The sequence below is a fragment of the Poecilia formosa genome, unplaced genomic scaffold (genome assembly GCF_000485575.1).
Source record: "Poecilia formosa unplaced genomic scaffold, Poecilia_formosa-5.1.2 Scaffold395, whole genome shotgun sequence".
Classification (NCBI taxonomy): Eukaryota; Metazoa; Chordata; class Actinopteri; order Cyprinodontiformes; family Poeciliidae; genus Poecilia; species Poecilia formosa.
Genome location: NW_006800334.1, coordinates 437,381 through 449,739, shown reverse-complemented (window position 1 = coordinate 449,739; position 12,359 = coordinate 437,381). Strand labels below are relative to the sequence as shown.

Genomic DNA, 12,359 nt, shown 5'->3' with positions numbered 1-12,359 from the left:
TTGCTGGACAATAAATTGTCCCAAACTGTATCGCGATAAACGATAATATTGCTGTTTTGTGACTATTTTCAAGTAATATAATCGTAATGGCATTATAACGCAACTACACATTCTCAAAGATCAATAATCTTTCAATTCTAATGAACATTTAACACTGGAGCCGGAGTTTAAATATCCAAAAAAACAAACAAACAAGCCAACAGAAACTACAAATCAAATGAATCATGAAGTCTCTGCAAACAAAACTGTCCTTCAGAAAAAAACGTGCCGGTTGAGACGAAAGCAACAGACTGGAGATTTTTGTGATCCAGTTTTTGGTAGAAAGAGAGAAAAAAGCAATAAATTAAGGAAATGCTTCATGACGCGTCAGCATGGTGCTGATCGCGTCGTGAGGCTTTCATAAACTAACTGGTAATTATCTCCATCCACTCAAGTTCCCACTGATGTGAGAGCATTGTCCTACTTGCGTGTGTGTGTGTGTGTGTGTGTATCTGTGTGTGTGTGTAGATCTTGGGGATGGTGATCCCTTCTGCTTAGAGTTGCCTTTGAATCATAATCTGTGGAACATTGACCAACATATTATGCGAGGCGTACTTATAGTTTTGATGATGTCACTCGATAAAATGTAAAGTTTGCTCTCAAACCGGTGACTGCCTGACGCTTTTTGTGGCTTTTGTGGATGGAAATGATGAATTATAACTCTGAGTCTGTGCGTATTGAGCCCAAACAAACGTTTTACTGTTTTAATCGAATCACTGAATGAAACGAGCTTTTCGTTGAGATTCCAATTTGTTGAAACACTTATCTGGGTGATTTTAGACTAATGAAAAAACTTTATTACTGATAAGTAAATGATATGGCCAGAAGTGTAAAAGGAGTATCATTTTAAAAAAAAAACAAAAAAAAAAAAACATCTCTATATAATCCATTTCTACGTATATTTTAAATTGTGTTCTGAGATTCGAAACAGGATCGCAGCTGGGTCGCTCCAAAACGTTGATATTGCTTCTGGTGCATCAATGCAATTGAGGTCCATCAATGCAGATTTAACCATGAAATAATTCTCTATATTAAATGTTTTGGTTGTGTGATTTAAGGGAAGGTCTGGAGGTTCAATCCCACTCCAAAATGTTTTACAGCTTTGGGTGTAATAGTCTGGCTAACGTGGGAGTTTGTGTGTTCTTGCCTGGGATTCCAGGAGGGCCTTTCGGACCGGCGAGGCCATTGAGTCCGTCCAGCCCCGGCGCTCCAGACAAACCTGTGAAGAACGCGTCATGAGAGGGTCTACTGAAACGGCCGCATCGTAAAACTGACGTTACACTTTCATCTTACCTTTAAAACCAACGTCACCTGGGCCTCCGGGCGGTCCCGGGGACCCGTCTGATCCTCGTCTCCCAGGGAATCCGGGCTGACCCTGCGGCCCCGGGTTCCCAGGTGGACCTACCGGAGATTGAGTGACAACATAATTATCGTCGATTCGTCTTTCATCAGCTTCGTCTTCGGGGTTGGTGTCTCACCCATCGTTCCGGGTCGCCCCGTTTCACCGGGAATGCCCTTTTGTCCATCAGGACCTCGGCGTCCCGGAAAACCCCTGTCGCCAAGGGAACCGTCGATGCCTCGAGAGCCTACCGAAACATTAGGTCACCATTTACTGGGAGACTTTCTTGAGTTATTGTAACCAACCTCAGCTGCTCCATCGATAAAACTAAGAACAAATATGAAGATGTTTCTTTTACTGTGACGTCTGAATGAAATGTGATCCACTTAACTTGTGTAAAAAAGTGAACTGGGTCAAACTATTCTGATAAATAAAACATTAGGAGATTCAGAACTCTATAGGTTGAAGCTACAAAACAGCCATGAAGGCAAAAGGCTTTATATGTATATATTTTTTCAATTTGAATATACAGAATATTTTAGATGTTTTTTTCTTCTACTTTTAGATTTTTCAAGCTTTGAGGATTTTTCTACCGCTAATATTTTAGTGATGACTTTCAAATTAGTCTGGGTTTTATCTTGGGTATAATCCAAAGTCTAAATAAATACAAGCTGTAAATTATGCTTGTAAAACAAAATGATGGTCTGTGGGGCGTGTTGACATCACTGTGAACTATGGAGACCCCAAATGAAATCTACACACATGGAAAATTCGCCTGGCTCTATCTTACAGTGAAAAATCAAATCTTACCTGGAAAACCTGAATCTCCAGTCTGGCCTTTCACTCCCGGTGCTCCAGGATAGGCAAACGTCTCTCCAGGTGGACCTGATTAACAAGCGGCGCGTCCTGATTATTTGCCGTTTCTTACGAGAGAGAACTGCTGTGTGGAATGAAGGAAAGTTGCCGCTCACCTTTGGCTCCGGTTCGGCCGAATTCTCCAGGATTTCCGGGGAATCCCGGCGAGCCGTCGTCACCCTGAAGAAACCGTGATGAGAACGTCAGCCCCACCACCTCGATCGTGCTGAAGGCTAATATGAGGAACAGACGTGTGTTTCCTCACCCTCGGTCCCGTCAATCCTGGGAATCCCATGATTCCTCCTTCCCCCTTTGGTCCAGGGAAGCCCGGTGGGCCGGGCCGCCCAGGGAAACCCGGCTCTCCGGCCTGGCCTTTGCTGTCCACGGGGAAGCCGGGACGACCTGGAGAACCCGGACGACCAGGCAGGCCTGGGAGACCCTTGTCACCTGGAAACACAACGAGGAGGGATGGCATTTATGGAAGATGGAAACTCAGTCAGCTTAAACAAAAACTGGTAAATACGTTTCCTCTGTGTTGGGACCGTTTCCTAAACTCACCACACATTCATGCACTCATTCAAACTAGTTCCTTTTCAAAATACAAGCAATCTATTCCTTCACATTATGAGTTTATTAAGCCACAGATTTTGAGTGTTTTCTGCTCAGTGGAAATGTTTGCAAAGACAAAAACAGTCAGGCGCAACTTGGCTTTTAGGAACATAAAAACCCGATAAAAAATTTATTTTCTGACTCCATGTTTTAGTAAGATATCCATAGCAGACCCACGTTGTGCTAACTGTATGCTGGGTTTTAAAAGTGTGGCTAAAATCTGGACAAATGCATGAAAAAAACTGTAGCTAAAAAAAGTGCTGGGTAGTAAGTAGTTACATGAACTCAGTTCCATTTACTTGAGCAGATTTTTAGGAAACAAAATGTACTTTTAGGAGTATATTTTTACGTTTTACTTATTATGACGTATCACTCCTCTAATTTGAGTAAAACTTCTGGCTAAGCTACCCACTGAGAGTAACATCACTGAATGGAAACACATTTTAACCAAAAATTCACCAGACACACACACACACACACACACACACACACACACACACACACACACACACACACACACCTGCAGTTTATGTTAAAGTTTCATAAGTTTTTTATTGAAAGAAACAGAGGAAAAAATGTTTTTTTCCCCCTACTTTGTAATTTTGTAATTATGTTACATATACAAGTTATTTTCATTCTGTTCTTTAAAATACCAAACTTTACACATAGCTTTACATTTTGGTCTGTACATAATTTTTGAATATTAATTAATTTATGTTTTGATCATTTGTCAGTAGCCTTTTTACCAGATACTTTTTTTTAATCTTACTTCCAGTAATTTCTTGGACGGCTACATTTTACTTTTACTTGAGTAAAAATATGTTAATTAATAATTATGTTATAAGTAGTGCTAATCTTACTTGAGTACAATTTTTGGCTACCATATCCGCCTCTATTAAAATATAACACAGATATAATTTAGTCAAGGCAGTTTCTTGGATAAAGTCTTCTAGGAAGATGTTCTCGGGTATTCGAAGGAAAAGAACGGTTGTTTTTTTCCTACCTCTAGGTCCAGTAAAGCCCTCAAAGCCGGGGGCTCCGTTGACCCCTGGTGCACCTTTCTGCACTAAACTAGGAGGGCCTGGAATACCAGGGGGCCCGGGGTTTCCTCCGTCACCTGTGGAGGGTAAAGGAACATGTTTGGGTATGTTTACTGCTCTCTGTCGACTGAGGTCGTCCTCTGTTGTCATTACAGATTTGCAGTCAGATTTCAAAGAAAAAGGGGTCGCCATCACCTTTCAGTCCAAACAGTCCAGGACCTCCAGGAAACCCATCTCTCCCACGGTCTCCGGGAAACCCTTTTCCGCCTGGAAATCCTGGACTTCCGGGACGACCCGGTCGTCCGGGGAAACCCATCAGTCCTGGGAATCCTCTTTCACCTGCAGATTACGCAGAACTTTTTCACTGATACGGACCGCCCAAGTGAGGAACGGACCAGCTGGCGGATCCTGTCCTCCATACCCTTTCTTCCAGGCGTTCCGGGTCTTCCAGGAACGGTTCCAGGACCTGGCAGTCCAGGGGGTCCCCTTGGACCTGTTCCTCCGTTTGGACCAGGGAATCCCGGGGTTCCTTTCATTCCAGCAGGGCCCGGGAATCCTTGTTCTCCCGGTTCACCTTTCCGACCGCGATAACCTGACGAAGGCGGAGGGTGGGGATGAGAACGGATTAGGCCGGGCTCAACTTCTGTGAATCTAAATAAATGATAAAAACTTAAGAGGCGACTTTTTTTAGATCTGGGACAAATCAATCCATAGAAGTAAAATAAATAAATACATGAATAAAACCTTACCTTCTTCAGAATACATCAACTTACCTCCAATGAATTAAGTTCACAAAGAAAATACAGCAGAAATCAACTCAACAATAACTTTGCGTCTAAATACCAACACTCGCTGACAGCGTGGCACACTGCAGGAAACAATGTAATTTATTTCTTACATTGTTTTTTGTTGCTTTTACAGTCTATATTTTGCCCCAGCTGCGCTACGTTGCACAGACATAAGCATGATGCGCTTCATTTGGATACAGAAGGTATCCAGAGGTTTCCAGTGGTTAAGCAGTTATCGGAACAAGTGCGCAATTTCCACATATGCACTGATTTCCCAGCAGGAAGTTGGAATCAGACTCTTAATCTTAGGCTGATTTGTGAGCACAATGTAAGAAAGTGGGATAGTTCTTGCTAGCAGCAGTATGTCTTTAGCATATAGCATTGCTAGCTTTTAGAGAAGCATTATTCTGACAGCTGTTTGGAATAGTTTTGTGTGGCCACATAATGTAGCAATGTTACAAATTTGCAGCAAACAGAGCTGATGCATGAACACTCTGTCGTTTATTAGGATGAAATATTCAATGAAACATGCATATTTTTGTGAATGGAATACATTAGTGTCTTTTACTTTGGTTCTGGTCTGCTTTGTGTTAACAGACACAGAACCAAACATGCAGAAGCAGCATTCAGCTTCTACGCACCGCAAATCTGGAACAAACTTCCAGAAAACCGCAAAACACCCGGAACGACGAGTTCCTTTAAATCAAGACTAAAAATCCTCCTGTGTAGAGTTGATTCAGTGGAACGTTGATCAACATATTTGATGTGTCTTTGCTTGATGATTTTTGTGATGGCATTTGACAAAAAGGTAACGTTTGAATGCGCATTTCTCTCAAGGTTTGCCGTTTGCATACTTACGTTCTTTGTATTGGATTGGTAGCTGATTCTGTCTCTCTGCTATAAAATAAAACTCTTAAGAGATCTGCCTCTCAGTTACACAATTCCTGAAACCATCCATTACGGTGACAACAAAAGATCTCAATTAAGACATTTCTAAAATATCGTATGAATCCCGGAAAAACGGAATCAGTGCATCTGTGGTGATTAAGTACTTGCACCGCCTCTGAGTGCAGTTCCAGCCTGCAGTAGCGCGGCTCCGCCACCTGGGGTCTCCAGTAGTGACTGAACTGCCCCTCTAACAGCTGAAGTTTAATGTTTTTTTTAAAAAAAAAAAACAGAGCTCGTTTTCAGCACATCTTCAATGCGACGTTAGTAAATGTCAGACTAAGCTAAGATTGCCATGAGCTTAGATGTGCTGAAAATAACAAGTCTTTTTAATTAAGAGTGCAAAAAAAAGAAAAAAAAAAAGCTTTGGCAGCAGCGATGAAGCTAAATAGCATTTGAGCAAAAGTCTCTTGGTAAACAAACCTACAGAATGTGACCCAACAACAACAACAACAACAACAAAAACAATATTTTGAACTGATTAGGTGTAAAACTGAAACATGTGGGTTAGATCTGGCAGCAAAAACAAACAAACAAAATCACTTACCGTTCCGTACTCTTTACATAAACTCATCATGAAAATAAAGATCTGATTATCAAAATCGTTTCTTGATGTTCGGATATTATTCCTCGTTGGGTATAATATCCATTTATCCGATGAATGTTTAAAATAAATGTCTGGGTTGTTTTTGGTTTTTTGTTTTCAGGAAGCTGAACAGTCAATAATGACTCGTTAAAATGACAATAGTAAAGCTCATGATGAATTTATGTGCACATCTTAGTGGAACGGTAAAAGCAAGCACATACTTCGAGGGACTATTTTGTCTCGGAAGCTCTCACAAATAAAATATCCATCTTCATTCAAAACCTTGAGTGAGTCTTTGAGTGGAGTGGGGGTGGGATGAACTCCTGTCCTTTCGAGACGACAGTGTCCAGGTCAGAAACCCTGCACACTGCAGACACTTCAGTCCTGCTCTACGTCTTTGCTAGCTCCTCCTCGGCGACTCGTTTAAAGCTGCAGTATGTACGTTTTATTAAAAAATTAGTTGTTTTTTTTAAATACTTGTTAAAATTATCATCAAGTTGTGACAGTATATGACAGATAATCTGTAAAAAACAATTTCTTTCTCTCAGAGCTCCCAGTATTGGCTGCTGAAACAACAACAGCGCCTGGACCCATCAGTCACTCTCCCACTTGCTCTTTCCTGCAGCTGCTTTACCACAACACAGACTGCCACGAATGCTAATTCAGCATAGCCACCAATAACAGCAAATAACGGTAAGCTTCCTGTAACGGTAAGTTGTTTTTTTCACAATTACCACATTTGGCAACATTCAGGAGGTTGATTGACAGCGCTAAGACCCTCCTCCTGGCTCCGATTGGTTGTTCTTGACCAGAAGTGATGCATTTTTGCAGTAGCACTGGGAGGAGATGGATTAGCTTGATTTTTTCACAGATTATCTATTATCTTACTGTCATGACATGGTGACAGTTTTAATAAATATGGAAAAAAACATATTTCTATAAAAGATAAATACTGCAGCTTTAAAGGGGCACAACTGTGACTTGCAGGAATCTGCATCAAACGCCAACTAAACATTAGAATAGTCAAAAACCCATTGAAATATCAAAAGCAGAATTAAGACACCCTGAATTTCTGACCCAAAAAAAAGACTTCAAAATAACCTCTTCTAGTATAATCTAAGTAAATGGAGTGAATTTTCATTGTGTTTTTCTAGTGTACTTATTAAAATAACACAAAACGTTTTACACTAGAGCCATATTAACACAGTCGCACTCACAAGCTGCGTTTCCATTCATCACATAACTGCACAATTTGATACTTTGAAGACAAATTTGCTTAAAGGAATTCCAGTATCAAAAAAAACTTTTTTCAGGTTTGTTTCCCAAAACTGCAAAGAAAAAAAAATAACATCTGTTTTCACATCACCACATGTGCGCACCACAAAGGAAAAACACAAAGGAAGTGTTAGGAGGATGATGGCTTCACGCGCGACTTTAATTACGTTTCCTATTTAACGGAAACACCACAACTGCGAAATTGGGCTTTTTAGTCATTAGCGGGATATCGACAAAGTCTTGCGCATATCTGTGATGGAGACGCAGCTAACAAACACTCACACACTCACACACACAGATCAGTAGTCAAACATCGACATTCAGCCAGACGAAGCTCGAGTCGAACCCGCAACTCCTCAGGTTGTGAGACGACTACTCGTCCTTTGAGAAACTGCAAAATTAGCTCGAGTAAAACATCTTCTTTGGTAATTTTCGACTGAAACGAACACCCCCAAGAACAGACTTCCTAGTTTGTGCAGATGGACATTTGTTTGTCGCGTGGTGGCAAATGGCCTGCAGGCGGTTTTAGGGTTTGAGGCGTGAGCAGCAGAAGCATGCGGACAATTAAAGCAAAGGATGGAGAGGACAGTTAAAAAAAAATAAAGATGAACAATGGATGGTCGGGGAGAGAGTGTCTCACCTGGGCAGCCTACATCGAATGACCCAGCACCAAGAAGTAAAAGGTGGAGAGATGGAGAGGATGCATGGAGGTGATGGTGGTGGTGCATGTAGAAAAGGAAAGGATGGTAGAAGAGGTAAAAAAAAATGGAACAAGGAGAGATACAAAAACAAGAGATTTGTTGGGTAAAACGGAGAACTTCAATCCACAAGACAATGACATGCCGTCTGATGCAGGATGCAAAGGGAATACGATGAGAAACGAGAAGGATGGACGGACACTGGGGAGACTGGAGGGATGAGAGGTGAAAACGTTAGCTGAGACCAAATCAGATTTTTTTTTAGTTCAATTCCACCTGAAAAGTCAACCTGGAGAAAAACTTCACTAAAAGAAAAAAAAAACTATCAGAGTCCTCGACAGTGATTTGGAGATTTTGTGTAGGTGAAGGTAACATTGTTCCTCACCTGGCGGTCCGATGAGTCCTTTGCTGCCGGGAGATCCGGGTGGACCGGGGATGGGATTGGCCGCGCCGCCTGGAAGTCCGGGAAGACCCGGAATGCCCGGCCGGCCGTCCACTCCACACTCTCCCTTCAGACCGGAAACACCAGGCCGTCCATCGAAGCCTTAAGATTGAAAAATACAGAGAAATTTCTTTAACCTGCTACTGACATTAACTGCTGCAACTCCATTAATAACATGAATATCAATAAATATGTGAGTTCAGCGTTCCAGCGGCTCCCTCTGAGACCCACCGGGTGATCCGGGTGTTCCTGGACTGCCTGGCGGGCCCTTGTCTCCGGGTGCACCAGGTGTGCCAGCCACTCCTGGAGCTCCAGGTCTTACCCCCAGGACTTCTCCAGGCTGGCCTTTGGGTCCAGGAGGTCCTGGAAGGCCGTCTTTCCCTTTGGGCCCATCGTAGCCAACTCCCGGAATACCTGGAACTCCGGGATCTCCTCTGGGTCCAGGAAAACCTGCAGGAAGGGCGGAGCGGTAGGGTAAATATTAACACATCCCAGAAATCTTATAATTTGTAATTATTTTCCATGTTGTTACTTATGTGTAATTAAGTATTTGTTAACTCAGTGCTGCTATTTGACCCTTGAAAAAACTCCCAGAAGGCAGATTATCCCACTAATGAATCATGTTTATTCATAGAAATATTTTCATTTATAGTATTTTAAAGCTTCACTCCTCAAGCCAAAGTTTTTGGTTGATTATAAAGACCAACATTATTTCTATTTGCTAAAAACCAGAATACTTGGTGAAGAACAACAAACTTTCTTCAAATCCAGAAGTTTACATACATTCATCAGTAGTAAAAATAAGTGTCTTTTAAGCTGCATTTCTCGGGTCAAACCTTTTGGGTTTCCTTCCAGAAACTTCTCATCATAGTTGGATCAAGGCTCCACAAAGAAAACGTCCAAAGCATTTTCTCTTTAAGTTTTCTGACATTTAGCAAATACAAATCATTTTGGGCGTTTCTAGCTGACAGGAAAAGTTTGGTCTGATTTACATTCAGTCTTTTCATTTTGTGTAAGTAAGCTTCTGGTTTCAACTGTATCTATTCGTGTCCAAGTACAAAAGTTTCGTTTATCTGACAAGTTCTAGCAACCTGAACCTTGGAGGTTTTGATCACTGATTGGTTGATGTATTTAGTCAATTTTCACTTTTTACTCACTAAACAGCTGTTGAATCCAAATTTGCAGTGGACCTCTAGGATATATTTCAATCTTTCTGACCATTTCGCAGCTCATGGTGGAACCCTAAGCAGCACCAGTTTACCTTGTGTTCCTGGTAGGCCTCCAAAACCAGGATCTCCCTTCTGTCCCTTGGCGCCATCAAACCCTCGACCTCCAGGGGATCCTGGGAAGCCTGGCTGGCCTTGGGGGCCTGAGACAGAAACCGGGTTGAGCTGGACTCAAACAAAGTCGTTTCTCAAACAGACATGCAATCCTCTCCAAAGACACCAACTTAAACAGTTATCGTATTAATGTAGAAGTGATAAGACTGAGCGTTACCTGGTCGTCCAGGCCTGCCACGTTCACCTTGCTCTCCAGGTTCACCATATATGGTGCAAGGTAGCTTATCGCCTGGTAGTGGTCACATACAGGTTAGTACTCACACTTTAAGTACCATATTACTCATTTAGAGCAAACAGAATGGGATTTATCAGTTTGAGTTCCCTTTAATTTTGTAAATAAATACACATAATATGACTTATCTTCAAGAAAATCATACCTGGTCCTTTACAAAAGAATCATATGACTGAAACCTACCAAAATAAGAGCGCAAAACTAAAGTGACTGGTAACTAGAATCCCCTCACATGTCAACAATGACTCAGTCCGAGTCCAGATGACTAGCTCCTCTGTTTGCAGTGCTGGTTGTCAGTCGCTTCCATTCATGCTGTACTTGATAGGGTTAATTTCAGCTTTTAGCCGTGAGGGCAGCGAGTGTAAACGTTGTTAGTAGCAAACTGTTTGAGTTAAAGCTGCGGGTTGAAAACGAGGAGCTGGTAGGTGAAACGGTTTACGTCCGGGCTGGGTGAGCGTCTGAGCGGTTTTCTCCTCGTCCGATGAAAGAAGTAGTTAAAGTAGGCGTTAAAATAGGCGGCAGATTTCAGCAGCTTTGATTGGAGAAAAAAAAAAAAAAAAAAGAACGGATGAATGTGATTGTCCAGTGACTCCGACCACCTGCTCCACTTTACCCCAAATTACGCCCAAACGAGACTCTTCGTCGTAGAGATCCGAGTCCTTTCCTTGCAGCGTCACATGACAATGACTTATGAGTAAGTGGCTGGTTTTGTTTGGCAGAAGACTACATTGTCCAGTGATCACCTGCTAGGTCTGAGAAAAGTTTAGAGCATTTTCTGAAATGGCTCTTCAAGAAATTAGCGGTTGTTGGCTAAATGAAAGTTCCTTTAATGAAACTATGAGGGCTACAGACACATTATAATAACATAGTACATCGCTGTTGGAGTAATGGATATCAATAACCAATCCGTAGACTGGTTATTAGACAGTGAGGAGCTTCACCTTCCTCTGTTATTTATAAGTAAAACAGTTACTTTGTACAAGCTAGCAGGCTTGTAAGCTAGCAAGCTAGTGAGTTAGCAAGCATTTCTTTGCCTGGCAGCAAACAAGCTAGCTTGGAATAATACACAAAGTTAAAATTTTGTTAAATACATGTTATTTTTGACTTACTGGAGAGATTAAGTGAGGTTTGTTATAATTCCTTCAAACTGAGTTTAGTCTTTCCTCAGTTTTGTGTTTCTTTGTGTTTAGTTGCAGTTCATTGACACCTTAAGTTTCTCAGTGTCTATTTAATTTTCAGTTTCTTAAAGTATGATATTTTTTAGCATCAAACATCCAACTTAATATCACTTTGCCTGCATTTGGGTTCTATTCAGCGACCAAAAAGTTGAGTTAGATAGGAATATTTAGCTACATTTGCATATTTGTCATTTGTATTATACTGACAAGGCTTTTATCAAGTGGGTCAAGTTTTATGGTCACAGGAAGATATATATTCATGGTAAAAATAAACAACAACAACTCTTCAACAGGCTATTAATCAGACTAATAAACAATTACTACATACATAGTTATATAGTAATTATTGTAGTTTCTTTTTACCATGACTGCTTATTCACAGACATAAATGTTGACATTTTGATTCAGTTTAAATTTATACAAGAAGTCGTCTATTTCAATTCCAAGCTTACATGCCTCCTCAGTCACACACCCAGGAAGCCACAGCCATTATGAGTTTCTTAAATTGCAAATATATATTGTTAAATGGTTTGTGTTGACATGTGGTTAGCTAAATGTTTCATATATGTCCATATAATGTTGTCCATTGATCAGATGAACTCTAGCTACTATGTGAACATGAGTAGCCCCTCCGACTCCCCGGTTTCTCCAAGTTAAAAAAAAATAATAATTTTGGCTTTTTTAATCCACCAGTTCCACCGCTAACGCTACATAATCTGTCCCCATTGTTACTCTGACTGGTGGTGGAGGAAGTTAGTTACCCACCCGTTCCCTCTCCGGCGTCAATAACCCCTCCACAGCTGTTGTCACCTGGACAGATACACATGCACAAGGAATGTGAGAAAGATGGAGGGACGGGGGATAGAGAGAAACGGGGACGGATGTGCGTTTTTAGAGAAAGAGGGCCACAAAGGATGGCAGCATACAAAGCCAGACGAGGTCATCTGCATCTGCAGTAAAGCAATTAAATTGTGTTTTTTCTTTTCATCAAAC

The 12,359-nt window shown here is 41.4% G+C and overlaps 1 protein-coding gene across 5 annotated transcripts in view; it reads right to left on the bottom strand.

The window, feature by feature from the left end:
• Positions 1–12,359, bottom strand: part of col4a6 (collagen, type IV, alpha 6) — a 65,259-nt gene that overhangs the window by 6,475 nt on the left and 46,425 nt on the right. For 2 of the 5 annotated variants that reach the window (XM_016662915.1, XM_016662918.1), the window contains 15 exons: positions 12,132–12,176; positions 10,114–10,185; positions 9,878–9,985; positions 8,848–9,066; positions 8,560–8,718; positions 8,117–8,125; positions 4,304–4,474; positions 4,078–4,221; positions 3,846–3,959; positions 2,499–2,680; positions 2,350–2,413; positions 2,189–2,263; positions 1,518–1,625; positions 1,333–1,440; positions 1,187–1,258 (listed from right to left, as the gene is read on the bottom strand). In XM_016662915.1, coding sequence (XP_016518401.1) covers positions 1,187–1,258; positions 1,333–1,440; positions 1,518–1,625; positions 2,189–2,263; positions 2,350–2,413; positions 2,499–2,680; positions 3,846–3,959; positions 4,078–4,221; positions 4,304–4,474; positions 8,117–8,125; positions 8,560–8,718; positions 8,848–9,066; positions 9,878–9,985; positions 10,114–10,185; positions 12,132–12,176 — 1,650 coding nt within the window. The remainder of the gene's footprint in view (positions 1–1,186; positions 1,259–1,332; positions 1,441–1,517; positions 1,626–2,188; positions 2,264–2,349; positions 2,414–2,498; positions 2,681–3,845; positions 3,960–4,077; positions 4,222–4,303; positions 4,475–8,116; positions 8,126–8,559; positions 8,719–8,847; positions 9,067–9,877; positions 9,986–10,113; positions 10,186–12,131; positions 12,177–12,359) is intronic. The other 3 variants (XM_016662917.1, XM_007576059.2, XM_016662916.1) reach the window with 2 other exon arrangements.